General features: G+C 43.0%; 1 protein-coding gene across 1 annotated transcript; it reads left to right on the top strand.

Moving 5' to 3' along the window:
- Nucleotides 1–1645: 1645 nt before the first annotated feature.
- Nucleotides 1646–24497, top strand: DNAJC21 (DnaJ heat shock protein family (Hsp40) member C21). Its single transcript, XM_080804862.1, has 12 exons — nt 1646–1989; nt 9077–9170; nt 11059–11182; nt 11478–11600; nt 12193–12497; nt 13298–13449; nt 15583–15670; nt 18536–18694; nt 19115–19157; nt 22001–22173; nt 23260–23335; nt 23835–24497. The coding sequence occupies exons 1-12, from the start codon at nt 1893–1895 to the stop codon at nt 23997–23999; spliced, it is 1599 nt and encodes a 532-aa protein (XP_080660988.1). The 5' UTR covers nt 1646–1892; the 3' UTR covers nt 24000–24497.
- The last annotated feature ends 3487 nt before the right edge of the window (nt 24498–27984 follow it).

Genomic DNA, 27984 nt, shown 5'->3' with positions numbered 1-27984 from the left:
ATACAGCCTGGAATGAAGTTGTATTCAGGATTTGTATTTAAACACCCACATCCCAAGAAGTTAATTATAGGTTATAAAATAAACTGGCTCAACAAGTTGTTTGAATGAAGACCCAAACTTTAAAGATTTTCTGAGGTGTATGTCGTAGAGTTTTAGTGGCATTTCTTTAACAATTTTGATGATCAGTTTCTACATATTTTCCTGACCCAAATTACTTCCCTTTCACGATCATTTATATATGTACCTCATTTGAATGAGAATTCCTTTTTTTTTAACTCATGTTCATTGAGAAGTCAACTTGTTCAATAAAGATAATCCTTTAAACTGAAATTTATATCCAGTGTAATTGTCCCTATATTTCTTTAACTGTTACAGGCAGAAACAATTTCCTCTTCTCTCAGGAGGAAAAATGCAAGTGACTCGGGTTGTAAGCAAAACCAGATGCAGTTGGAGGAAGAAAAATTCTATTGTTTGTCACTTTTTATCCCCCTACCCCTAGCCCCATTCTCAAATGGGGAAAGTTTCCATTTTCACCTATATTCAGACTTCTCAGTCCCTATCCATTGCCAATTTACAAACTAAGATGGTGTATAGTATCTTCCTTCTTTGAAAAAGAGGCAGGTGTGTAAATTTCAAGTATGAGTTGGTTGAACAGTGGTGTGTGGAGAAACTTGAGGTTTGGGGTTGGTTTTGATTGTGCAGTGGGCAGGGTATTAGGGAAGCAAGGAACCACCTTGTACAATAAGACGCTAGCAATAGAGCCAACCCTTCTCTTTACACATGGTTGACAAAACCTACACCTAACAACTGACATATGTAAACATTCCACATTACAGTGAAATATATTGGTGTATCTATTAAGCCAGTATATTTTAATGACAATTAGGATACTATTTTGACACCTTATCAGATTGGAACAGTTGTACGGATCTCCCATGCTGTAAGAACGGTGTGTCGGTTCGATCAACAAAAACTGGTTAAATACTATCCCCTAACAGCATTCTTAACAATCTAGGAAATGCAGGCTTAGAAGCCAGAAAGTGTTAGTGGGTGGGTCAGCACAATTTTATTCATACTGGTGGTAAAACATTTGGTATGTTATTTTTAAATGTGTTGATGGTCTCTCAAATTTTCCACTTTAAGGCATCATATTTACTGTTACTTCATTGCCTATCAGAATGAGCAGTATTAGAGATCGCAATAAGTGGCAGCTGAAGAGAATTGAAGTTAAATGCTGCATTTGGTTCACCCGAATCCTGCCATTGATCAGTTGGGGAGGCCTGAGCAAAACACTCGACTACTTCGAGCCTGAGTCGCCTCACCCGGAAAAACGGGGGTCCACTGAGAAATCGTCTTCATAAGACAAGATGCTTTCCGGAACCTTCTATCAGACTCCTATCAGCCCTCCGGTGGCCAGCCCAGTTAGTGCTCCTTACACAGACCGGCTACTGTGCCCCTCACAATGACGCCCGCCGTGGCCCCGCCTCCCACCTGTCGGGGCCCCGCCTTCATCCCGCCGCGGCCCCGCCTCCCACCTGCTTTGGCCCTGCCTCCATTCCGCCGCGGTCCCGCCTCCCACCCACCGAGGCCCCGCCTCCCTCTCGCGCAGCTTTTCCCGGAACCGAGCCCTCCCCCAGCCCATGCGAAGCCGCGGCCTCCGGCACCGCCCCCTCCGCGCGCCCGCGTGCCGCAGCCCGCGCCGCCTGTCGCCGCCGCGCGTTTCCGCCACCCAGCGCCGCTGCCGCCGCCGCCGCGCTCGCTGGCTGGCCGGGTGTGGGCGCCGGACTCCCGCTGCCGAAGAGGACCAGCAGCGCCGCCGCCACCCCTTCGGCCCGGGCCCGGGCCCCGGCCCCGCCCCGGGCCCCGGTCCCAGCCCCTTGCCCGGCCGGGCGATGAAGTGTCACTACGAAGCGCTGGGGGTGCGGCGCGACGCCAGCGAGGAGGAGCTCAAGAAGGCCTATCGGAAGCTGGCCCTGAAATGGCACCCGGGTAACTACTCCGCAACCGTCGCAGCCCTTGCAAAAGCCGGGCCCCCGCCACCCTTCGCCCCCCTCTTCCCGGAATAACTCCGGGACCCTGGCCAGTCTCAGCCTGCCCGCCCTGTGACTCCCCTCGCCCTGGGAACCGCGTCGGGTCCCCGGCCAGGTGCCCCTGCGCAGTGCTCTTCCCGCCGGGCGTCCTCCCCGCTCGTCGGAGCACGCGTCGCTCACCCCAGGTTTCCCTCGAGCCCGGGGCAGCCCGCCCCTACCCAGACGTTCCCCCGGCCCACCCACCAACCCCGGCGCTACCCGCAGTGGCGCTTGATGGGGAGGACACATTCTAGCGACTTCAGCGACTCCTCCCACCCCTAAGCAGACACGAGCCGGATCCGGAGACCTGGGCTCTCGAGTTTGGCCCTTGCTTGAGTTTCTGCCGCTCAGCTGCCCTTAACTTCATCACGGAATCCCAACTACCCAAGTGTAATTTATGGCCCCTTATTGAAATTAAGACAAAGAAGCTAGTAAACTGTCTTATATAGCTGTGCTCCCCCCCCCCCCCCGCCTTTCCCAGTAAGCTGTTGAAATACGGGCCGTGTACTCCACTTCAGATGTTTTGCAGATGGAGAGTTTTAATTGGGTGTCTTCCCTAGTGAATTTTGTATGTGTACTTAGAAGTATGCTTCCTTTGGATGTTTTATTTGGTCGTAATTCAGGCCTGTGTGACTTCTGTGAAGTAATCTGATCTTTCAGACTGGGAAACTAAGGCTATAGTTGAATATCAGCTTTTTGAGGTTTGTAAGAGGTTTACATATTAGCGCTAATCAATAAGGGTGTTTATAGAATCTCCAGTATGTGCAAGTCACCATAGTAAGATTCTGAAATGCTAAGGCATCCCTTGGAAAACATGCTGTAAACCATGAAAAGTTAAATACAAGCGCAAACAAAGTAGTGCAACATACATAATTGGTAGTTGGATGAACAGAACAAGTAACAAATGCCCCAGGAAGCCAGGGGAGGGAGTTCTCACTATGTCATGAGAAGCAGTGAGGTTTCTCCTTGGCAGAGGATCCTAGATTTTTAGCTGGATCTTAGGGAAATGGAATTGGGAAAAGTGAGCTGAAGAGTAGAGGGAAGAGCATCATGGTGGACAAAAGGTGGTCCAGGGGACGGTTTGACTGCAGGCAGTATTTATTGGAAATCTGAAAATACAGTTTGAGAGGAGAGCTGAAGGAAGGGCCTAGGACCCAAAGTCAAAAGGTAATGTCTGTAGTTGGTGGAACAAGAAATAAAGGTATGGGTTTGTTACTTAAAATGGTAACGATTACCAACAGAGGAACTAAACAAATATGATATATATTGGAAAGGAAGAAGTAAGGTAAACATTCATCAGAAATTGAGTTAGGAATTAGAACGAAGTTAGGAATTTCTTGACTCTTCTGGCTGGAAAAGTGTGAGGAAGAGGATTAATGCTTGTGACCAAATGCCTATATAATTTTGATGATAATATGAATATGTTTTTCAGTGTAGTTTTAAGATTAGATCGTAAAGGGTCTTGAATGTTAGGCTAAGGACTGTGAAATTTGTTTTTCCAATAAGAGAGGGTTGAAGCTGGTTTTATTAAGATGTCTTGAGGCGGTACTGTGAGGGTGGCTGAGTGCATTGAAGAGGGACAGGGACAGAAGTCAGGTAGTGTCCACTGTGGCAAGGAAGGGCTCACACCAGGCTGGGGGTTAGTGGGAGAGAAGGGCAAGGCCTGGTAGAAAAGATGCTGTGAAGGAAAAATGATCAGATTTGGTGATTAACTGGAAATCAGTGCAAGGAAGGAAGGAAGAAGTAGGCAAAAGTTACTGAAACATCAGTTAACTATTTTGAAACCAAACCGGTTAGAAATGAAATGTTTTCTCTGAATGTCATCATAAATCATAACATCCTAAATACCTTTTGTTTGAACATGCCTATACATTTAAAGGATACATACTTTCCAGGTGACACATGATTTTGATATATTTTGCTGTGCTGGCTTGTTAATTTGTTAAGTCTGTCAGTCAGCAAATGTTCAATTCAATCTCTGTGTAAAAGGTCCTGTGTTAGGTGTTTCTGAGGTTAACATCTGGGCTTTGCTTCAAAGAATAATTTGTACTTCAAGAAGAAAGGCTGTTCATTTTTCATTGTTAAAGGTATTTCTTTGTTTTTTTTGTTTTTTGAGGTTTTTGGTTTTTTTTTTTTTAATTGAGCAACTGAAAATAGTTTTCAGTAGGATCAATGTTACTTCCTAGTGAGATCACGCCTCTTGAGGGGAAGGCTTTTATTTGATGACTGCCGCAAGCACTTTACTGGGTGAATGAGGCAGGAATGGTCCTTTGCTCTGCAGGCAGGTAGAGTCATCAGGGAGTCCCAGGGAAACAGGCAGTTTCAGTCTGGTGAGAGAAGGGTGGTCTGAAGGCAAGTACAGGGTGTTCTGCAGGCTTATGAGCACACGTGCCTGACCTGGACTGGGTTTCTGTGTGGGTGGGACAGATGTGTATCCCTAAGGCAAGACTGAAAGCCAGAAAGCTGGGAGGACAGGGGGAGGAAGGCCAGACAAAGCATGGCAGAGTACAGGAAAGGCGAAGAGGGGGGTATGGCCAGGTAAGCAGCAGCCAGGTCTTGGAGGTTGGGGCCAACTGGGCGAGGTAGATTGATTTTAACCTAAGGGCAGTGGGAAGCAGGGGAAAAGGTAGGTTTGTGTTTGTCAGGTATGGAGAGAGCAGATTAGAGCAGGCAAGATTGGGAGGAGGGCAACCGGGAGGTCAGAGTACATTGAAGTCACCCATGGTGACCATAGGACCCGGGAATGGAAACTCTGAGCCAAGGGCTGGAATTCTCAGTGAATTAAGGGGGAGTTGGTTGAGTGATATGTGGATAGTGAGAAGGGGAAGAAGGTGGGGTTGGCCAGTGGTTTGAATCTGGACGGAATGCTAGTGTGCCCTTGGGGATGAGGAAAGGACCAGCAGCCAGGAGGATGCCAGCTCCAGCACCAGCCCTGCCACATGAGGGCTGTGGCTGAAGGAGCCCGAGAAGGAAGTCCTGCAGGGAAGTGGTGTTCCCAGGGAGCCTGGCTTCAGTCGAGGCAAGACTTAAAAGGCTCAGTCCATGGAATTTTCCAGAAGGTAGTGTAAAAAAGTTTGGGAGGGAGTAGAAGAGTGTGTGAGTGAATGGAGAGAAAAGCACAGAGATTAGTGTGAGAATGCCTCTTAAACTTTGATGACTGGGTTTGCAGTACCTGCGGCCTTTGGGTGTGGCTGATAATAAATGTGGGCTTTTTCTTTATTATTGCTTTTTAACTTACTGCATCTATGTGCTTAGATCTCAGTTTAACATTATAGTCAGCCAGTTCAGGTATATTTAAGTGAAATAAGCCATATGACAGACTGAAAAAAATTAAGACGTGTTAGTAAGAGGCGAGATCTTATTTTCAGCTGGTACATTGATGGACTTTTTGTGTTTCAAAGCTTGAGCTTTCTCCAAACTTATTTGGGGGAGGAAGGAAGGGTGTGGGAAGAAACAGGACAACGAAGTACAGAACTGATTAAAAGGTGAAGAAGAACCACCCACATACCTCCCCCAGTCACCTTTTTTGTTTTATGTGGGAAGATTTATTTGCTGGCGTTTTCTGCCATTCTGCTTTAATTGGGACTGTGCTGTTTTGTTTATGACAGAAAGTTTATGAATGGTTTGATGAAGATGTAGAAATCATGAGTATTTTTGAATTGTGAAAGATACAGAAATCATGACTCTCACCTTGAAGGCATATCTGGCTGTGTTCAGAGCTGCATGTGACAGGAAGGTGGCGACAGTAACTAAAGTGAATAGTTTTGTTTTTCATACCTAGCAAGAAATCCAGGGGACGCCCGTCTTGGTAGCTCCAGCTCTTGACGAAGCCCTCAAAGACCTGCTCTGTTGTCCTGATCCCGAGGCTTGAGTGCTCACACCGAGTGTAAGCGATTAAGCCTCAGAGCTAAAAGTTTCTTGCTGTCCCATGTTGTGGTGCAGAGACAGGCAGGTGAGCCACCGTGTAGCAGTTCTCCCCAGCACCTCTCAGGTGGGCCCTCATTTACTGTCCAGGGTGGCCTTTGGCGGGCAGGGGGTTTGGGAGGGGAGGTCCCAGGGAGCCGAGTGGAGGAGGAAAGGGCAGAGCAGGGACAGAGCATGCGTGCTAGTTGCCTTTTAAGGAAGTTCTTAAAAGCTGTCATAGAACACTCTTATGCGTGTTACACGTCAGAGTGTGGTCACGGTCGTGTGAAGCTTCAAAGGAGACTGCGATAAGGAGTCTTTACAATGGGACCAGGTGCCCACCACAGAGTTGGGGTTCACTTACTACTGGAAGAGGAGAATAAACCATCAGTCTTTGTCTCAGTCCTCATAATCGCCTGTAGGCCTTATACCCAGACTTTAGACTGAGTTAAGGCATGAGGTGAGTGCCACCAAAACCCATCTCTTCCATCTGGAAAATAAAATCTTTCCTGCCAAGTTTCACTTGGTAGGCATGTGTTTTTACCATTGGCTAAAACTGGGTCACCTGATCTCCCCAACCTCAAGGAAGTCTGGGGAGGTGCATTTTTAACTAGGCACATTACTACTATGAACAAAATCAGGGTTTTGTTAGGAGGAAGAAGAGACTAGATACTAGGTAGGCAACTAGTAATATCTTACACAGAGTGGTGATCAGAATTTAAAATAATTGCAACAGGGGACTGAGTGTGCTGTATTATCTGATTGCAGGATAGGCCTGATGGCAACAGGGCCATGACGAGATGGAATTTGTTAGTATTAGCTGGAAATCACAGGAAACCTAACCACAATGGCTTTAATAAATGTTTTTTTCTCTCTCTCTCACCACAAGAAGGTTTGGAGGTAGGTGCCTACTGGCATTGTTTCAGTGATTCCTTAGTATCACTTTGAATCTCTTGGCTTTTCTTCACAGTCTCATGATGGCTCCTGAAGCGCCACACATTAGTTCACATGCAAGACAAGAAGAAAGAGGAAGGAAAGAAAATACACTAATAATTAGACTTCTGCTGTCCTCTCACTGGTTAGAGCTGTGTCATGGCCATTTCTAGCAGCAAGGGAGTCTGGAAAGCAAGTCCTTTAGCTCAGCCCCCCCAGTGGAGGCTGCAAGAGAAAAGGGGAGAGGTGTTGGATGATCTAACCTTCAGCGTCTGCCACAGAATGGATTCAGAGCTCTTGAGTTGTTGTTGTTGTTGTTTAATTTATTTATTTGAGAGAGAGGGATGACAAGTAGGCAGAGAGGCAGGCAGAGAGAGAGGGGGAAGCAGGCTCCCCGCTAAGCAGAGAGCCTGATGCGGGGCTCGATCCCAGGACCCTGAGATCATGACCTGGGCCAAAGGCAGAGGCTTAACCCACTGAGCCACCCAGGCGCCCCAGAGCTCTTGAGTTTTTAAAAAATCCATTATACAGTTATCATTTGGCCTGTCAGTATGAAAAATACGTGAAACTTTGTCAGCTGTAAATTCAGAAGGATGTAATACGGTGCTGTTGTGGACAGTTAATGTAATGAGCTAGAGTGATTAAAAGAGACTGTGAAGGAAGGGAAGTAATGAATGGTTGGCTCCTTGATTATTGGTGCCTGTCTTTGGCTGTATTTGAAATAGAGGATTACGACGTGCCATGAGAAACGGGAGTATTTAGTTCTGGGAGAAAGAGGACTTAGAGATAACCATTGGCCGTCTTCAGAGGGGCTGCACTGTGGAAGGGGATTTAGACTGGCACTAGATCGCTTGCCACTTACAGCTGGGCTGCGGGGATGGACGGTTTTTTCCTTTCAAGTTAGAGTTACTATGATTCTAAAATAATATCGAAAGCTTTTTCGGTGAAAGCATCTCAGCAAAGAGGAGCTACGGCCAATGGCTGCACTTGAGAAAGTATTGTCCGTGATAGTGGTTGAGCAGAAAACTCCCTGAAGGACTGGACACCCCGCGTGATGGTACCTAAAAAGAGGAGGCAGGATGCCCTCGAGGGTCTTGTTCTAAGGCTGCAAAGTTATTCCTAGGAAGTATGTTTCTGGCCTATTTTTCCTCTGGCCTCTTAGAGGGCAAGTATTGAGTTGTAGCTTATAGAATTTTGGTATGCTCCAGAGTGGTCCGAAAATATTTCACTTTCTGAGTATATTAGTTATCTGTTGCTACATAACGAATTACCAAACACTTAGTATAAACACAGCAAACATCCGTTATGTGGACTCAGTTTCTGAGGACAGAGTGTAGGGATGGCTTAGCTGGGTGGTTTTGGCTCAGGGTTTCTCGTGAGGTGGTATTCTCATTGGGAAAACCCACTTTTCAGTCTCCCTCCCATGGTATCAGGCGTTATTTCCTTGCTGGCTGTGGGCCAGAGGCCTCCGTTCTCCACGTGGGCCACCCAAGTGTCGTCTTGCTGTGGCAGCTGGCTACTCCCAGGGCGATCCAAGAGAGCGAGAGCCTGAGGAGGAAGCTGAAGCCTTCTATAAACTAATCTCAGAAGTAACTTAGTGTGCCATCACCATTTCTGCTGCCTTGCTGTTGGCCACACAGACCAACCCTGGTGACCTGTGAGGGGGCTCCACAGGGTGTGAATGCCAGGAGGTGGGGAGCCTTGGGGGCCACCTTGGAAGCTGCCCGGTGCTCTCTGAATTCATAGTTAAGAGAAAAATAATTAGCATATATTTTTAAAGCTTTATGAGATTGTGGTCTGTGTTGATAAGAAAGAAAAAACATAAAGACAATACTAAATAATAACACTCCTTCCATGACTGATTTTACATATATATTTTGCTTTTTCAAAAAATAAAATGTGTGCTACTCAGGGTTTTCCATTCGTGGATACCCAGATTGAGTGCTCAGTGATGCACCAAGGCTTAGGGGAAAGCATATAGTTTCTTCTCAGGTAGATACTTGTCGCATATCCTTATTATCAACTCTCACTAGGACCTCTTTGCTTTTTCCTGATTGTTTTTCTTTGTTTTGTGAACTCCTCATCTATGGCATTTGTGATGGAAGAGGTCCCTTTTAGATTCTGTCCTCTACTTCTTTGATGACTGACTATCTGGAACTTTATTTTAACAGATAAAAATCTGGATAATGCCGCAGAAGCAGCTGAGCAATTTAAATTAATCCAAGCAGCCTATGACGTGTTGAGTGACCCTCAGGAAAGAGCATGGTGAGCATCACGCTGCCCCTCCTATCTTAGTGTATTTTGTCGGGAAGAATTATCAATAGAAGATTTTAAAAAGTGGATATTTGTCAAATGTTTCGGTGTGTTCTGAGGCATCTGTCCCCTATTCATTATAGAAACTGCAGTATTAGAATTGGAAGGAAGCTTAGAGGTGAATACTCCAATTATTTCGTTTTAGAGGAGGTAGAATAAAGCTTGGCAATATTAGATAGATTGAACCTTGACCCTTGGGAAATAACTTCTTATTAAACGGGATCTCTTTGGTATATGACAAGTTTACTGGTGTTAGGAATGCTGACTTACCCTTAAAACAGTGTTTCAGAGCTAGAATTGCGGGATTTCCCCAAGAACTACATTATATGAAGAAATGGAATTAAGCTTCTATGTCTATGACAGATACTTTTAGGTATGATGACCTGATAATTTAATAGCATTTTCAGACAAAAAATTCTTTTTTTAAAAAAGATTTTGTTTATTAGAGAGAGCATGAGCAGGGGGAGGGGCAAAGCGGGAAGCAGACTCCCTGCTGAGCAGAGAGCCTGATGAGGAGCTTGATTCTGGGACCCTGGTATCATGACCTGAGCCAAGGGCAGATGCTTAAAGGACTAAGCCACCCAGTCACCCCCAGACAAAAATTTCTATGCTTAAATTTAAGTTTTCAGATTTTTTTTTAAAGATTTTATATATTTATTTGACTAAGAGAGATCACAGGTAAGCAGAGAAGCAGGCAGAGAGAGTAGGGGAAGCAGGCTCCCCGCTGAGCAGAGAGCCCGATGTGGGGCTTGATCCCAGGACCCACTGAGCCACCTGGGCACACCGAGTTTTCAGATTCTTGATGAACTTTTTGCTACCAAGGAGTAGGTTTTAAGCCCCGACATGTCTGTGCAAGAGCCTGCTGTTACAAAGAGCAGGTGGGTATGCAGGGCTGCTGCACGAGTCTTGTGTGTGTCAAACAGCGTACAACACGGCAGGCTCTCAAGCGAGAAAGGCTGTAAAAAAAAAAAAAAATTCTTTAAAAATTGTCCTTTAGGTGAAAATCAGAGAGAGAATCGTACATTTTTCTCCTCCTGAAAAATTTGGAGATCTGGCCTTAGGAATGCTTTTGCTTTCCTTTAGGAACTTTGAAATTCTATCCTGCCTCCCTTGGCTCTGTGCCCTGCTCCAGATCTCAGGTGGCCTTCCTGTTCGAAGGGCTCTCTTGTCCTTTCGTGTGAAGGCCCTGCTGTTGACTCTCGTGTTGCCTGCAGGCCAGACTGCACAGTTACTAGGAGTATGGTCCTTCTAGTGCAGGAGGCCCGGTTTGGAATTCGAGCTCAGCTGCTTACTGGGTTTGTGATTATGGGTAAATTATTTAGTATCGCTGAGAGTGAGTTTCCCGTTATATCTTTGGGTAAGAACTGACGTTACAGAGTTATTATAGGGAGTAATTGTGTGTATGTGAAACTCGTAGATTGTTTATATAAACCTAGGAAGACCCGTTCTGGTCTTTGTTGGTAAATGTGATCACAAATATATAATCTTAGTCTGTGGAGCAGTTTATGTCCCGTGCTGACCAATTTAGTAATATTTCTTACCCGTAGAAATGCAGCTACCTTTCTGGGGGAGTCGTGGAAATTCCCTGGCTTGTTAAGTTCCACTGTTCATGTGGGCGAGGAGTGTGCAGTGCCTGCCTCATCCTTGACGTTGCAGTCATAGTTTTAATCAGCTCTGTGAAGGATTATCAAGTCTTTTCATGTTGATACTTAAAAAAAAATTTGAGTGTGGATTGGACATATTAAAATGTCTAATAATATTTTGGCTGTTTCAGATTCAAGAGTCCTTCTGAATTCTCGTTTATTCAGCGATCACTGATGACGCTAATTTGTTTGTTTAGGTATGATAATCATAGAGAGGCTCTCCTTAAAGGTGGGCTTGATGGGGAATATCAGGACGACAGCTTAGATTTGCTTCACTACTTCACTGTGACCTGTTACTCTGGTTATGGAGATGATGAAAAGGTAAATGAACTCACTCTTAATTTCCTGTCAAGCACAAGACTTTCAGACACAAAGAGAAATCATGTTATAATAGGTGAAAGCAGTGTTCATTTTGAAAACTGAAAAAATATTGCCTTTGCATTTAAACTGTCAGCATACGAAAACTGCAGTTTTCAGAAACCTGCATGTTCTGTCATGACAGAGCTTGGGCCTGTAATTCTTTAACATCAAAGTTTTTCATGTACGTTTTAAAATTGTATTCTGTGATCAGAGTATGAAAGTATTAAGAATTTGTTTTCCTGCCGCTGTTCTTTAGGGCTTTTATACAGTTTATCGTAACGTTTTTGAGATGATTGCGAAAGAAGAGCTAGAATCTGTGTTAGAAGAGGAGATGGAGGATTTCCCCACTTTCGGAGACTCCCAGAGCGACTATGATACGGTAAAAGAAAATTGCATTGCCATTTTATAATTAGCATTTACCAGTGTGTTTTCTCCCCATTTCTTTATTTGAGAAGAGTGGACCCTGGTTCTTGGTCCCACACTGTAACTAACTCTGCCCCTGTCTCCCTTCCTGGAGGGGCTTGTGGCGCCCTCGAATTGTCCTCCTTTACTTTTCCTGTTTATTGAGCGGGTCCCATTCCATTCAGCGCCTCACTCAGTTTGTTCTCAAGGGCGATTTATTCTGTAAAGCCCTGAAGGACTCTCTTTTCCATTGACTAGTAGCGATGTGATGTGTGTGAAAAAAGAGATGTGTTGCGTCACTGATAATTTGCTGCCTTGCTGAAGAAAAAGAATCTTTTTTTTTTTTTTAAGATTTTATTTATTTATTTGACAGACAGAGATCACAGGTAGGCAGAGAGAGGAGGAAATAGGCTCCCCGCTGAGCAGAGAGCCCAATGCGGGGCTGGATCCCAGGACCCTGGGATCATGACCTGAGTCGAAGGCAGAGGCTTTAACCCCCTGAGCCACCCAGGTGCCCCAAGAAAAAGAATCTTAAACCTCAGCACGTTACTTGTTTTCTTGGTCTCTAGGTCGTCCATCCTTTCTATGCCTACTGGCAGAGTTTCTGCACTCAGAAGAACTTTGCTTGGAAGGAAGAATACGATACACGACAAGCTTCAAACCGCTGGGAGAAACGAGCCATGGAAAAAGAAAACAAAAAGATTCGCGACAAAGCGAGGAAGGAGAAGAACGAGCTCGTGCGCCAGCTGGTCGCGTTCATCCGCAAGAGAGACAGGAGAGTGCAGGCGCACCGGAAGCTCGTGGAGGAGCAGAACGCCGAGAAGGCCAGGAAGGCGGAGGAGATGAGGCGGCAGCAGAAGCTGAAGCAGGCCAAGTACGGGAGGCGCGGCTGGGCCCCTGGCTCCAGAGAGGTGTGGGGCCCTGGGACCGGGCCTGATGGGGGGGGCACCCCCTGTGTCCTGGCTTCATCAGCCACCCTTGCACTGCATGTATTGAGGGCCTTCAGAGGCCCTCAATACTTGAGATCCTTTCCAGACTCTTCTGAGACATAATAATAATGACCGCCCATTGATCTCCTCCTCTGGACGAGGCCCTGTTCCAAGCACTTTTGTCCTAGCAGTTCTGCGAAGTAAGTTCTGGCTTTTCTTCTCGTCCTTTTGAGGAAGCCAGGCAGGCAGGCCCGAGATCCCAGAGCTGGGAAGTGGCAGAGGCAGGCTTCGGCCCAAGACGCTGTGCAGTGCGCCCACTGTGCCCCGCCTCGTGGTCCTGCCTCTTTGATGGCACACTCCAGGGCTTTGGTTCATTTTTATGCCTTTAAAGCTTTGTCACTAGGAGTTAGCGTAAAAGCATTGTCCAGAGCACTGTAGCATTCTTTTAAAGGTGATTCACTTCTAAATTCTACTCACCCCACCCTTCATTTTTGGAAAATTGGCACTCTACTTGCCACTTAGGACTTAAAAACACCTCAGGACTTTTTAATAACTTGCTAGGAGGTCTAGGTTTCAAAACCTATTGTCTAATAGGGGGATTAAAATTACCCACATAACAGATAAGCCACTCGCCCCCACTTGAACTCAGCCCTGACAGTGCGGGGGGAGCAGCTCTCCAGGACATGGGCTGGAGGCCTGTGGGGTAAGCAGGGCCAGCGTCACTGGGGCTGTGCTGTGTGTCTAGACTGGCCGAGCAGTACAAAGAACAGAGCTGGATGACCGTGGCCGACCTGGAGAAGGAGCTCAAGGAGATGGAGGCACGCTACGAGAAGGAGTTTGGGGATGGATCAGATGAAGATGAGATGGAGGAATCTGAGCTCAAAGATGGGCACGATGGTAACTGTCTTCAGTGGGAAACTTGAGAAAGGGAATGCTGTGCTCAGACGTCATGCACTCAGGATGCTTGCAGGTGACAGGCAGGGGTGGGGTGGAGGGGCAGGGGCGTGGCTGCATCCTGGGGACGCCTGCGCTCCCTCCGCTGCTGCCAGGACCGTGTTGCCAGGGTGTTCCTGTCTGTTTGCCTTCTAAGCAGAGCTGGAAATCTGGATTTTTATGGGATGTCTTCCGGCTTTGAAATGTGGCAGACAATTAAAATGAAAAACAATACTGTATAGGCCAAGCAAAGGTAGTCCATTGATGTTGACTAAACCCTAGATGACTAGAATAAGAAATAAGAGTTCATTTGATTAATAACCTCTTTTCTGGGCATGATTTAAGCAGTCTGGGCTTCTGGCTGCATAAATAAGTTGGCAGGTGGATATATTGACACGTGTGACTGCTGGTTACTTAAAAACCTGTGATGAAGCCTGGGAAGTCAAGTTTTCATAACAGCTCTTTCCAGAAAAGCTGATATTGTACAGGAGTCTGTGTGGTGTATATAACTTCTTCCTCTCATTTCTGAGAGTTTCCTCCCACTGTGCTGAGAAATGTCCTTTCTGTGCATCTCTTGTTAGAGCACAAGGCCTTTGACTACCTGAACTGGCGAGGAGAATAACTTGACCTTTCGCGTAGTCTCTAGCTGTTGCATGAGGAATAGTGTGGAAGGATCAATTCACCTTATCTATAAACGTGTTGTTTTAGACTAGTAGGTGAATGATGGGATGGTGGAATTTTATTTATTCAAAATGATTACGAAATGAAATTTTTAGAGGTAGTATGTGTGGAAGTCTTGAAAATTATAATGCATTCTGTAAACGTGAGGTGGCATAATTAGAGTTTTATGTAAAATTTTATGAAGTGCTTTCGCATTCAAGAGCTTGCTTGATCCTCACACAATACGCCTTAAATGTATAATTTGCTCATAGAATGACTTCCCTTTTACTGAAGAGGAAAATAAGACTGAGAAGCTTTGGCACATAGACCAGTGATATGACCATTTTTAGATCCAGATTTTGACTTCAAAACTAACATTCTTTATTAACTATTTGATGAATTGTTTATATATAATGAAAAGGTACAGGTAATTGCACACTAATACCATTTATTAAACATTAATACTAAGTAGAATGAGTTTTGATCATTTGTGATTTCAGTGAGAAAGTATCTTTCAAAATTATATTAATATAACTTACAAAGAACCAAAATGTAGACTGTAGAAGAGATGCCTTGGGGTCCCTTTTATTGATCTCTGTGGCAGTCAGTTTACCTGTTTATTTCTTAAGAAGACAGATGGGATTTTGCAAGGACTTTCAGTTCAGCATTTTAGTTGCTTAGATTTTGTGGACTATATTGATAGTAATTACTTCATTGTAACAAAGTCCCAAGCTTATTAAAAAAACAAGGGTGTAAAGATGTGTTGAAGTTTATATATAATAGGCTCTTTTATGACCAGCCCATCAAATAATGATGGAGTGTTTCAGGCTAGGTTTATTTAAGCATTTAAGAGTAGATTACAGGGGCGCCTGGCTGGCTCAGTGGGTTAAAGCCTCTGCCTTCAGCTCGGGTCATGGTCTCAGGGTCCTGGGATCGAGCCCCACATCAGGCTCTCTGCTCAGCGGGGAGCCTGCTTCCCTGCCCCCCTCTCTGCCTACTTGTGACCTCTCTCTCTTCATCTAATAAATAAATAAAATCTTTAAAAAACAAAGAGTAGATTACAGTTACAAATGTGTTTACATCAAATCTTGCTCAAGGGGTCAACTGAAAAATTTGTTGAAAAAACTGCTTTGTGGTAGAACTGTGAAAGTGGCATTTGAGTTTCTGGACTTAGCTCACACTGAGAACTTTGAGAGACTTTGAGTCTTCTCAGTAGACTTAGGAGAAGAACTGGAAAGATAAAGTGGTGATTTGGAAGCCTACCCTTATAATTCAGGACTGCTTTTGAAAGGTCAGCTCAAATCCTGGTAACCTTATTTGGTTTTTATAAGGGAAAACAATTTCTACCTTGTGTGTGAAATTTGTTTGTTACTAAAGACATGTAATTTGCTAACACGTTTCAGATTTGGGTTCTTACTGTTGGCTTCCTTCTTGTAGGTAAAGACAGTGATGAAGCTGAGGATGCTGAGCTGTACGGCAACCTTTACTGCCCAGCGTGCGACAAATCTTTCAAAACAGAAAAGGCGTAAGTTTAAGATCTTTGAACTCCCCTTTTCTTTGGAGGTGAACCAGAACACTGAAAGTCCTAAAAGGAAAGTCCTCATAGCAGGGGGTCACCAGCCCTCCTCCGTGTTCTCTTGGGGAATTTCTTTCCGCCAGAGGAGGACGTAGGATTTGTGCCGGTGGTTAAGCACACTGTACTGATTCTTGTTCACACCGGCAGTCCTATGTGAGAGCTGCTTTTTAAAACATGGACGCGTCTCCATGTCACTGCTTGTTGCAACGAAGGCACAGTCACAGACGAGAAGGCTAGACCAGAGCGAGTCTCTGTTGTTGGTGGCAGACTCCCTTCTAGCTGTCACACTCTCATGCAGGCCAGTGTCCCGTTTCAACCTAGGAACTTCAGATGTGTCCCACCTGAATTACATTTGCTGAAGCAGAGGGACTTTGCCTTTTGGAAACAAGGAGGAAGAGAGAAGCATTTAAGGGGATATTATTACAAAGAGAGGAGAAAGAACAGGACAGAAAGCAGAAGTAGACTTAGCAAGGGACAAAGAAACAAAACACACGCAGGGAAGGAGAGGGGAGACCGGAGGGTGCGAGTGGGGGTGTGGAAGGCGTACAAGGCATTAGTGTGGAACCCCAAGGGGAAAAACTGTAGTAAGAGAAGTGGCAAGGGCAAAAGAGTTAGAAACAAGAAAACAAAAGCAACAGTGAAGGAGATTTAAAATTGATTTTTTTATTTAGAAATAATGTCAGACTTACAGTAAAGTTGCAAGGATAGAGTAAAGCACCCAATTCACCTGTGGCTGATGTTTTGCCCTATTTGTGTTCACCCCTTCTCCCTCCCCCCCACCTCCCCTGCTCCACACAGTTTTTCCCTGAATAATTTGAGAGTAGGTTACATGCATAATGCTTGTCTGTGTCTAAATTACTTCTGTATATAGTTCTAAAGAAGAAAGCCATTCTGTTAGATGATCGCAGGACAGCTGTCAGCTTCAGGAGGCTTATAACCTGGCTGTGGTCCTTTCGTCTCCTTTACCGCCTATATCCCACTTCTTTTTTTTTTTTTTTTTTAATGATTTTATTTATTTATTTGACAGACAGAGATCACAAGTAGGTAGAGAGGCAGGCAGAGAGAGAGGGAGAAGCAGGCTCCCCGCTGAGCAGAGAGCCCGATGTGGGGCTCGATCCCAGGACCGTGGGATCATGACCTGAGCCGAAGGCAGAGGCTTTAACCCACTGAGCCACCCAGGTGCCCCCTATATTCCACATCCTCTCGGTGTCCTGTCCAGTGTCTCCTCCACTCCGGTCAGGATCTGGTCTAGGATCAGAGGACGCGTTCATTTATTTGGTCTTATTCAATCTGGATCAGTTCCCTTGTCTGTGCCATTGTTACTCCAGAGTACGGGCCCTTCAGAACATTTTTTTTTCCTGAAGTACTTCTCATCTTGAGTGTTGGTCTCCTCATGATTGGATTCTGTGTCCGGCTGGCTACCGTGTCAACAAGGCGGTGCTGCTCTCAGGCCTTCAGTTCTGGAAGCGTATGACGTCTGTCTGCTCTTCCTCGGTGGTGAGAGTTTTGATCACCCAGCCAGGACGTCTTCTCATTTTTCCATTGTAGAGTTAGTATTTTTTTTCCATTGCAACAGATTTTACTTTATAGCCCATTTAATCTGTGGGGAGACACTTTCAAGTTATTCAAGTGCCTTGCTCCTCCTCAGTGCCCTATATTTGGCATTCATTGATGATTTCAGCTTATCCCACTTGTCACATAATGGTTCCAAAGCGGAGCTTTTCTGGAACCAGTGCTCCTTCTCCGTATTAGTCCTCAGTAGGCCTTCTGCCATCAGCAAGAGCCCTGCCTCTCCGTCTAGCTATTACCAGGACGAATTTGTGAAGTATTCCAGTGTTCTATGACTTCTTACTGTACTTTTCATGCTCAAACTTTATGATTAGTGAGATACGATTAGTGAGAGTTCCTTCAAGGTGGCTCCTGTGTCCTTTTGACAAGTCCCAGTCATTTTTTTGAGCACTTACTTTCTGGCACAAGATGTTCCAGTTTCTCTAAGAAACCGTGGTATGAAGGAGAATTTTAGTGGGAGGGAAAAGTAGCAACTGAAGCTAGAAAACCCAATTCTGAAGAGATGAGATAAAGTTGATAGTACAGATCTAAGTTTCCTTCTTTCTTGTTCATCTACTGACTCTGGTACTTCTGTCTTGTCAACCCTATTTTGTGGAATGTTACTTCATGGCCCACAGATGCCCCGAAAGAGGCATGGCTCGGAGAGTTTTAGGCAGAGGGGTGTAGATGTGTCTGAACTCACATTTTAGGATGGTGGGAGTGAGAAGGGAGAGCCCTCTTGAGAAGGCGAAAAACAGTTATTGAAAAAAGCAAAAGGGGGTAAACTACTCTGGTACCTGAGGCCCTCACGTCGTAAACCAAGTGGTCTTCTCTTCAGGTTGGAATGCTGTCTTATAAATTCTCGGGATCTCCCAGAGCCCACAGTGCAGCGTGGAACATGCATGTGTTAGGCTAATACTCAGTGATTAAGAGGAAACAGTGGAGAAGACTTGAATTTTAAGATAATAGAGAACTTGACCAAAAAAAAAAAAAAAAGAAAAGAAAGATTGGAAGCAAATATGTAGATAAAAGGACGGAGGGAAGGGAGGATGCTGGGATGGAGGGAAGAGGAGCTCAGGCGTGGGCTGGCTGTGTCCTCCTGTCTGAGAGGTCCTGACAGGGTTCTTCTGCTTCTCTTTGTAGGATCCCCAACATTTTGCTTCCTTATTGGGAAAAATAAATTTTACCATAGTTGCATTTATTTAGCCACATACTTGGGCACTTTTGAATCCTGTTGTGGTTACTGACGTCCGATTGTTCTTCCAGCATGAGGAATCATGAAAAATCAAAAAAGCATCGGGAAATGGTTGCCTTGTTAAAACAACAGCTGGAGGAGGAGGAAGAAAATTTTTCAGGACCTCAAACTGATGAAAATCCATTGAATGCCAATTCTGAGGAAGAAATAGAAGATGCACCAAAACAAAAGTACTTCTAAAAATGCTTCTAGACTTACTTATCACATTAGAGATGAGATTGCATTTAAATGCTGTTTTATCTAAGAAGTTATTCTGTTATGCTAATATTTTCCACATTTTCTTCTACGTAAGGGAATTTACAATATTGAAACGGGTAAAAACATGATGTCGAGTATAATTTTACAGAATATATTATGATTGTATTAAAAGCAGTTTTATACCAAGGTAATTGATATGCTAATTACCATCAATGGAACCACTGTTCTAATTTTATAACAATAATGTGAATATTTTCTTTTTAAGACCTTATGCTATTAACTACTTTTAAAATTTTACTTCTCTCTGTATCAGTAGTGTTTTAGTATTTTTTTTCCACTTAGTAAGTAGTCACAGTTAAATATTTGACATTTTTATTTCTATTTATTCTTAGGCTTTCTAAAAAACAGAAGAAAAAGAAACAGAAACCAGCACAGGTATGTTGAAAAAGTTTTATTAACATTAAATATCAAACATAAAGTTGGACTGCTTTTATTGTTTTAGTATAGTTCATATTAAAGAGAGGGATTTTTCACTCTATATTTTATGTTGATTATAAAACAGATTGAAGGAAGTTGAAAACAATTTTCTTTTTCATCACCTTCCTCCATTAATATGTATGTGGCTAATTTACTTAATTACTGTTGTCGGTGTGTCTTCAAATATTGCAAGTGGAATTAATTACCTGATACTAATTAACTGATCATATTAAAAATCTGGACACATATGATGACTGGGTCCTTAAATCTCTAAGACAAGAGTTAAAATCAGAAATATGTGAAAATCTGAGGGTTGATTATTGTATATCTAGGGTTTTTTTGCCAACAACATAAATGAAATTTTGCAAAAGGAACATTTGATTAGAAATGTGTAATGCTTATGATTCTTGAAAAAAATATTTCTTAATATTACTCAGAAATGTAAGTAGTTTAATATGTCACACTGGCATCTAAATCCAATCTCTCTTAAGAATATTTTTAAATTGGGGCACCTGGGTGGCTCAGTGGGTTAAGCCTCTGCCTTCAGCTCAGATCACGATCTCAGTCCTGGGATGGAGGCCCACATTGGGCTTGCTGCTCAGCAGGGAGCCTGCTTCCCTCCTTCTCTCCCTCTCTCTGCCTACTTGTGATCTCTCTGTCAAATAAATAAAATCTTTAAAAAAAAAAGAATATTTTAAAATAAAAAGTTATTTTGTTGTTATAGATGCGTAACAATCCTATAGATGTATAAACACACAATGAGCTCTGTTTTACTAAGGATATTTGGTGGTTCTAAAGGAAGTGGAATTGACTTCTGCGCTGCTTTAATATAATCTAATTATATTAGCTTATATTAAGTATTAAATGTTACAGTTCTTTTTGAAAACTGAAAATATTTTTAAGAAAATTAAGTTAACACATTACTGATTTTTCATAAAACTTTAGATTTGGCTTATCTGTTTAAATGGTTATATATTTGAAAGTAGTTTCTATCTGTCTCATGTTCCAGAAGTGATACATGACACATGAATTTATCACTGTTAAAATTTGTGACTTGGAATTTTTGCTTCAATTATAAAACCACATATCAAGTTCTGTGTTCCTTTATAAAATGACTCATACTGTCTTCTACCCAAAGACTCTATAATCATTAGCTTAGAACATTTCCTCTCTCATTTGTGTGTGCTGGAACCACTAGAATAAACATAAGATAAGAGAGATTTATACCTAACCCAAGCCTATCCTGAGTAAGGAAGCATAAGTCTTATTGGTTGCAGTAATAAATATGTTTGTGTTTTCTTACCAATGAAAATGCTTCATTTACTACCCCATTTTTTCCCTCCAAAGCTGTATTCCTTTATAGTAATACCTCTTGTTGATGATTTCCGATTCTGTCAGGAAGAAAATCCCATTTCGGATCTAGTTTTATGTAGCACTTCTCCTGACGTTTCCTCAGTTCTTTTTGAAAGGAGGGTAGTGTGGAGACCTGAACCAGTTGGCTGAAGAGCAACAGGCAGCAAACACAGAGAATCAGGAAACTTCAGACTGGGAGAGTTTTCTGTATGGGCAGGAAAAAAAATTTGCATGACGTAATAAGATGGTCAAAGGAAACCCAGAAAACTGCAATTGAATGTAAACAGAGGACCCTGGCTGACAGAAAGGAGGAGTCCAAGTCGCTTTTGAGCACAGTATTCTGAACACTCTCCATGAGAAACATTCCAAAGACAAAATTACTTGCAAAAAAATAAATCTTGTACTTAATAGATATTTTGGTCTAATTTTGCTTAAAAAGTGTAGCCTGAATCTAATCTTAAGGAGACAATCAGAGGAAGCGAGGAAGCCAAACTGTGGGACAGAATAGCCAGCAGATTGTCAAAATCATGAAAGACAAAAAGTAGGGCTGTGGTGGTTCTAGGACAAAGGAGATTCAATGGGCATGACCACGACACACAGCATGGGGTCCTTGATTTGTCACACCTCTCAGGGCCCCCAAGGAGAGGTTGTTACGGGGTTGTGAATATATGGATTATGGAGCCGACACATCAGCCTTAAATTCTCGAGTGCAAAGGTCATTGTGGGGATGTAGGAGCACGTTTTTGTTCTTAGGAGACACATGGGGAAGCGTCATGATATCTGCCTGCAATTTATTTTTATCCTTCCGGGCTTGGGGGCGGGGTGTATGTGCAGAGAAGAGGGAGGAACGGGAGGGAAAGCGAATGTGGCAAAATGTTGCCCCAACCCAAACCAACAAAAATAAACACTCTTCACATAGTGAAGGTATGTTGGCCAAGCTTTGCCTTTTTCGTAATGCTTATTTGCTCTTTTTTTTTTTCCTAACTATGAAAGTAGTAGGTGCTCATTGCAGATCATTTGGAAAATATGGAGAACTATAAATATCACACCTCATTCTGCCTATAGATACTACTTAGTATTGAATTAGATTGTAATCAGACATTATGTGTAATTTTCTTTTATATTTTAGCTAATAATTTGTAGGTATTGTTCTACAGAATTGAATCAGTGTCTTTGCAAACATGATTTTTAAGAGCTTCATAATTCCCTTCATAATTCAACATTCACTTATGGAACATATAGATTGTTTCCACTTTTTTCTTACTTTAATGTTTCTGTAGTGAGCATTCGTGTTTTTAAATTATTTGCTTTTTCTTTTTACTTCCTGAAGATCTCCTCATCCAGAGCATACCCAACATTATAATTGTTTAGTATAATTACTTGGTATCCTAAGAAGCTGGGGTTGTTACTGTAATTATTTTGTAACACATACATGTTTTATTACCTAGAAGTATGATGATAATTTCAATGAAAATGGAACTGGAGAAGAAGTAAAGGTTGAATCAGAAGATACCAACTTAAATCAAGACCGTGCCAAAGAATTAGATGGGAGTCCCCAAGAAAGTATCAGTGTCACTGAGACTGTCGAGCTCTGTGATGATCCAAAAAGTGAAGCTAAAAAGTAAGTCAGGTTGATGGCGTTTTCTAATTACTGTTGGTGGGAAGAATATCTTTTTGGATCTCAAATAACATCTTTCCCACGGTTGATGAAGCAGAGCAGGTCTGTCGGTGACGTGTACATTTATCCAGACAGACGTCCCACCGTAATACAGACAAGGCATGTTGGGAAGAGGATGCCGGAGGAAGGTGCTAATGGACGTTTCAGCAACATGACCCAAATCAGAAAGTCATTTTGACCCAGTTTCTATCCTGTTGAGGTCCTTATTTTATCCTTGATCAGTAATCCTTGAACAAGGAATCCAAGAACAAGTCTCCTGATGAGGCCCACGCCCTGCTTGCCTGGAGCGTCTGGGACCGTGTGTCCATGCTCAGGGCTGTCTTCCTGTGTTGGGCCCCGCGCTGCAGGTCACCAAGATCTGCATCCACAGCCCGGGGCCTTCCTGCTGGCAGGAGCCTGGAATGTGGTGCCCCATAGGGCCACAGTGGCTGGCCAGAGGAAGGTCTCTTTCAGCGGAGAGAGCATTCCTGGTCCTCTCCTTCCTGCCATGTCTTACTGTCTCGTCTCTGGCCTCCTCTGCTCCTCTAGAGCAGAGAGTAATTTCTTATTCCTTGAGGGAAAATCTGGACAGTGAGTAGCCTCCCTGTCTAGGACCACGAGAAGGAGTTCAAACAACAGAGTCAAGTTGCGTGTCTGCGTTGCCAGCATTTAGCGTTGCCAGGAGTGGGGGCGAAGGGGTAGGGCAGTGCCCTTAGGGGTTTAAGAGCTGAGGGAAACACCGTGATGGAGGCCTAGGGTAGGCCCATAGCTCTGGGGAAGGAGGGCAAGGACATGTGCAATCCTGTAAGGTGTTGTAGCTTGTGTTTCAACAGTTTTAAGTAAATGCCTTAGTTTTTGTGTCACATTTAACATCTACTGTGGTCTTTAAAGTTGCTCTGGAAAGCTATTCATTTGAGATGTGAAAATTAATTAGATTGGCCATTAAAATTAATGCATTAGCCTTTCACTTGAATCTTTTTGGGAACAAAATCACAATTAAAAGGGATACATTATTATTGGATTGTAAGAACTCTATAATTTATTTTCCAGTGCTCCTAAACCCAAAGGGAAGAAAGCCAAAGACATGAAAAAATCTGTCAAAGTACCTGCTGAACCACAGACAGCGGTAGGTCGAAATCATATTGACATTTTTCAGTGGACCTAGTTTCAGCAATATCATTTAAATTCTTAATTCTGATTCTAAAGCCGTCTTTAGTGAGCCCTTGTGCACCTACTGAATAGGTGTGGATCTGTGAACAGTTTTTCTTGATGAATGTAGAATTTATATCTGTGCTGCTGTCCCTGTTGTTCTTTAAAGTAAAAGGCACAGTGGGAATACCAGATCCAACAGAACAGCTACTGCTCTGTTTTCCGTTACTTTGCAAACTGAAACGTCGCTCTATAGTCCATACGGTGCATACCGTGGAGTGGCTCGGGACTCTTAACGTTGATGCTTTTGGTTGATGGGACTTAACTTCTCACTCTTTTGAGCCTGAGTGGTGGTAATTTTGTTAAAAGGTTTTATTTCGAATTATTTGATAATAAATCTCAACGTGAAAACCTAAATTAATGCTCTCAGGGAATAACATTTGCTCTTACTGATATTTTTCTTTTTCCCTCTTCAGAGTGATGTTCTTATCAGCTGTGCAACCTGCCATAGTGAATTTCCATCCCGGAATAAACTTTTTGACCATCTGAAAGCCACAGGTCATGCAAGAGCACCTTCATCATGTTCTTTAAACAGTGTAACGAGTAGTCGAAGCAAGAAAGAGAAACGTAAAAACAGATAGAAATCCTGCCAACGTTTTTTTCTTTTTGATTGTCTCTAGATTTTGAAACCAAAAACTGAACTGAAGTCATCTAAAGAGTTAAAATTTCGGTGATCTGCAATTTATTGCATTGTGGAAGATTATTTTTTATCTTGTAAAAACATTTTTTGTTTAATATATATTTTTTAAACATTTCATTAGTGATTGAATTCTACTTTGCCATCTGGATTGACTTGAATGTTTGAAAACAGGTACATATTGTAAAGTATGCGTGCTTGACTTCTGTTGGCTCACATGGACAGAAATGTACAGGGAGAATTAAATTATTTTAACACATACAAATGCTACTTTCTGTTTTATTTTGGGGATTTCATATAGTATTTTTATATGATTCAGTGCTTTTGTATTCTGTTAACGTTTCATAATCTGTCAAAGACTCAGTTTTAAAATCATCATAGTTTTTTTCTTACCTGATACCATGACTCTAGTTCTGCTCTTAAAATTATTTCTAAATAACCTATTTTTGATTACTGTATTTTTTTTCCTCAAGGACAGGGGTAGGTAGAAACTAATTGAACATATATGGTTATGTTTCAAGACTCGTATCTCAAGATATAACCATGGTGATTTGAGATTTTATAGGTAATTCTCAATAAGATATATCTTTTGGTGTTTTGCCCTGATTTAAATTGTGGAGGTGGAAGCAAATCACTGTGTGGCACTTCCTCCTTGGCATGGTGACGGCCTTGAAGCATGACTGAACCAGGGGCAGGTGGTGCAGAATTTGTACTGACTCTTTAACAAAGGATATTCTGCCTTGGGCTTTTTTCCTTCACTATTTTCAGAAGTTTTTACTTTTGTTTTTTTCATCATTAATGGAAAACAACTTTTTGAATAAAAGTTTTTTCATAGGACTGGCATTTATGCCATCCATTCTGTAGCAAAGATGAATAGTAACTCGAAAAACAGAACAGTTGAAAGTGAGTGTGGTCAAGCATGTGGATCAGTGATGAGTTGGTTTTTAGGGTGAGGCTGGATTAAATAGGCAGTTCTTACACTCGGTCTTGAGAGTGACTTTGAACTCAGTGGCTTTAAATACATACTCTGTGTTTAGTGAAGTTCTCGCCTTATATCCTTTAATTTTCAAGTGAAGGAATCTTCAGTTAGTTATGGGCTCTAATACTTGAGTCTCTTGGCAAAGACTTTTCTGAACGCCTCATGGATAGTACTGAGTGTGGGGATCACGCTGTGTGATTGACTTGAAAATATGCATTTGTATTTTAATTTTTTCTTCATTTAAAGATATTAGATTTTTAAAAAGATTTTATTTTTTTGAGAGAGAGACAGAGCACAAGTGGGGGGAGGGGCAGAGGGAGAAGCAGGCTCCCCACTGATCAGGCGCGATCCCAGGACACCCATTTATGACCTGAGCCAAAGGCAGATGCTTAACCAACTGAGCCACCCAGGCGCCCCATAAGTTTGCTTTATTGTCTTCCTTTCTGTTTCTCTACCCTCTTTCGCTAATTCCTCTTAATTGTCATGCACCCCCCCCCACCTTGTCCCTTTCTTGTCCCTTCAGGGGAAATAGAGCCAGTTCTTTGGGCTCTTCCTCCCAGGCTTGGTCTGAAAAGTTGTCACCCTCTGCTAATTAGAACTAGGTGAATTGGCTGTAATAAGAATACGAGTACTGGGGGCCCCTGGGTGGCCTTTGGCTCAGGTCATGATCTCAGGGTCCTGGGATTGAGCCCTACATCGGGCTCTCTTCTCAGCGGGGAGTCTACTTCCCCCTCTCTCTGCCAGCCTCTCTGCCTACTTGCGATCTCTATCTGTGTCAAATAAATAAATAAAATCTTAAAAAAAAATAGGAGTACTTATCAACAAAAGGGCATACTGATCACATATTATTGTACAGAAGAATTATGAAGTCCTCTGGACAGGCAGAGAATGTCCTTGCTTTCCCTTGTACCCACCAGGCAGGTGTTTAGTTTCTGCTTCATGTGCGGATTGATTGGGGTTACATGTCGCTTTTATTCTGAATCACAAAACTCAACCATATTTTGAAAGGATCTTCATCAGTTGTGACTGAAAGCTAGATCTCATTTGTAGTCCTGTGCATATATAATGTTGACAAATCTTTAACTTCTCTGAATTTCTTTCTCCTTATCTCTAACACAGTTCTCAGCATCGTATTGTTTCTGTTTATCACACAGGATTATCATGAAGGGCAGATAAAATAGTATTAATCTCTGTATCCATCATGGGCTTGTACTCATGACCCCAAGATCAAGACCCATGTGATCTGAGCCAGCCAGGCGCCCCTGGGAAAATAGTATTACGAAAGTGCTTTTTAAATATGAAAGCTTTATACAAAATGTTGAATTTAAATGAGTTGAATCTTTTTCAGTTAAGATACATGCAGGCTGAAGTGTACATGTTGAATTAAACATGTATTAAGTTTTTATAGGAATGTCCTTCCTCATCCACTTCTGAAGAGGGAAACAGAAACATGTATTATGTTGAGGGTAAAATATTTTTGGTGAATCACAGACATTCGATTTCGTTTGTCTGAAGCAAAACAGAATAGTCTAAAATACGTGAGCACATGTTTTACACTGACCTCATTCGGGGTCAGTGGTGAGCGCCATCCGGACTGAAGGAAGCCGAGCTGTGGAAGATGCAGGGAAGGCGGGCTCTGCCAGGAGAGGCTGAGGGGAAATCCCGTCTTCTCTCTGCACTGCGTTCAGCGGTGCCAGAGCTGGGCTTCTCTAGAAAGCCTGGTGAGACTTCGGTTTCAAAACAGGAGCAGTACCCTTAGCAGAAGTACACTAGGAGAACAGGACTGCGTCAAAATTAAAGCTTTTGTACGACAACAGGCACCCTAAGTAGAAAGCCTCAGCCTGGGAGAAATGGTTTGCAATATTTATGTAACGGACAGGATTAGCATCCAGGAGACTTGAAGAAGTACCTCCTACAAATCAAGGAGCAAATGACAGACATGGATTAGTAGAGCAGTTCTCAAACTTTTTGGTCACAAGACCCTTTCACACTCTCAAAAACTGAGAACTCCAGACAGTATTTGTGGGTGTGACTTCTATTTACTGATATTTACTCTTAGAAATCAAAATGGATTTAGGAGTATTTATTAAAAAAGAATACATGTTAAGTAACAAATATGAAAAATAACTTTTGAAATGAAAGTTTAATGAGAAGAGAGGTATTGTTTCACATTTTTAAAAATATTTATTAGAGAACACAAGTTGGGGGAGAGGGAGAAGCAGGTTCCCCGATGTGGGGCTCAATCCCAGGACCCTGGGACCATCACCTGAGTAAAAGCCAATCAACAGCCACCTAGGCAGCCCCATTGTTTCACATTTTTGAAAACTTCCTTGTCTAGCTTAATGAAATTAAGGACTCTCATATCGGCTTCTGCAATCAGTCTGTTGTTCCGTGTTTGGTTAAAGTATATGAAGAAAATGGAGCTTCATCTGGGTAGGAAACTGGAAAAGGAAGGACTTTGTGGGTCCTTCTGGGGCTCCCAGACCACAATCAGATTAACTACATTAGAAAAATGGGTAAAACATATCAGAAAAAACTGGAATAGTTAAACAATGAAAAGATGATCATTGTTACTGATAACCAGGGAACTACGGCTAAATAATTGTTCTATGCTTTCAGATTGGCAGAAGGCAAAAAGTCTCACAAGGTCAAGAAGGAATGTTGGTGAGGACGAAGAAACCACACACATTTCTTTTGGAGTAAAATGAATTGAATTTGATGATGTGTGTGGAAGTTGAAGATAAATAGTATAGCCTCTGACCTCGGGCTCTGTAACCTGAGGCACAGGACTAGAGTCTCCCTCCCCAGTGCCCGTACCGCCACAGCCTGGCCTTCCCTGGGAGCTCACTCCTGAAGGCGGTGCTTAGGTCCCACCCTGGACTTGCCCAGTGAGAGTCCGTGGTTAAGGTTTCTCAGGTGATTCATCTGCTCCTTAAAGCCTGAGAAGCAG

Source organism: Martes martes, assembly GCF_963455335.1.
Source record: "Martes martes genome assembly, chromosome: 5".
Lineage (NCBI taxonomy): Eukaryota > Metazoa > Chordata > Mammalia > Carnivora > Mustelidae > Martes > Martes martes.
This window is presented reverse-complemented; position numbering and strand designations above follow the sequence as displayed.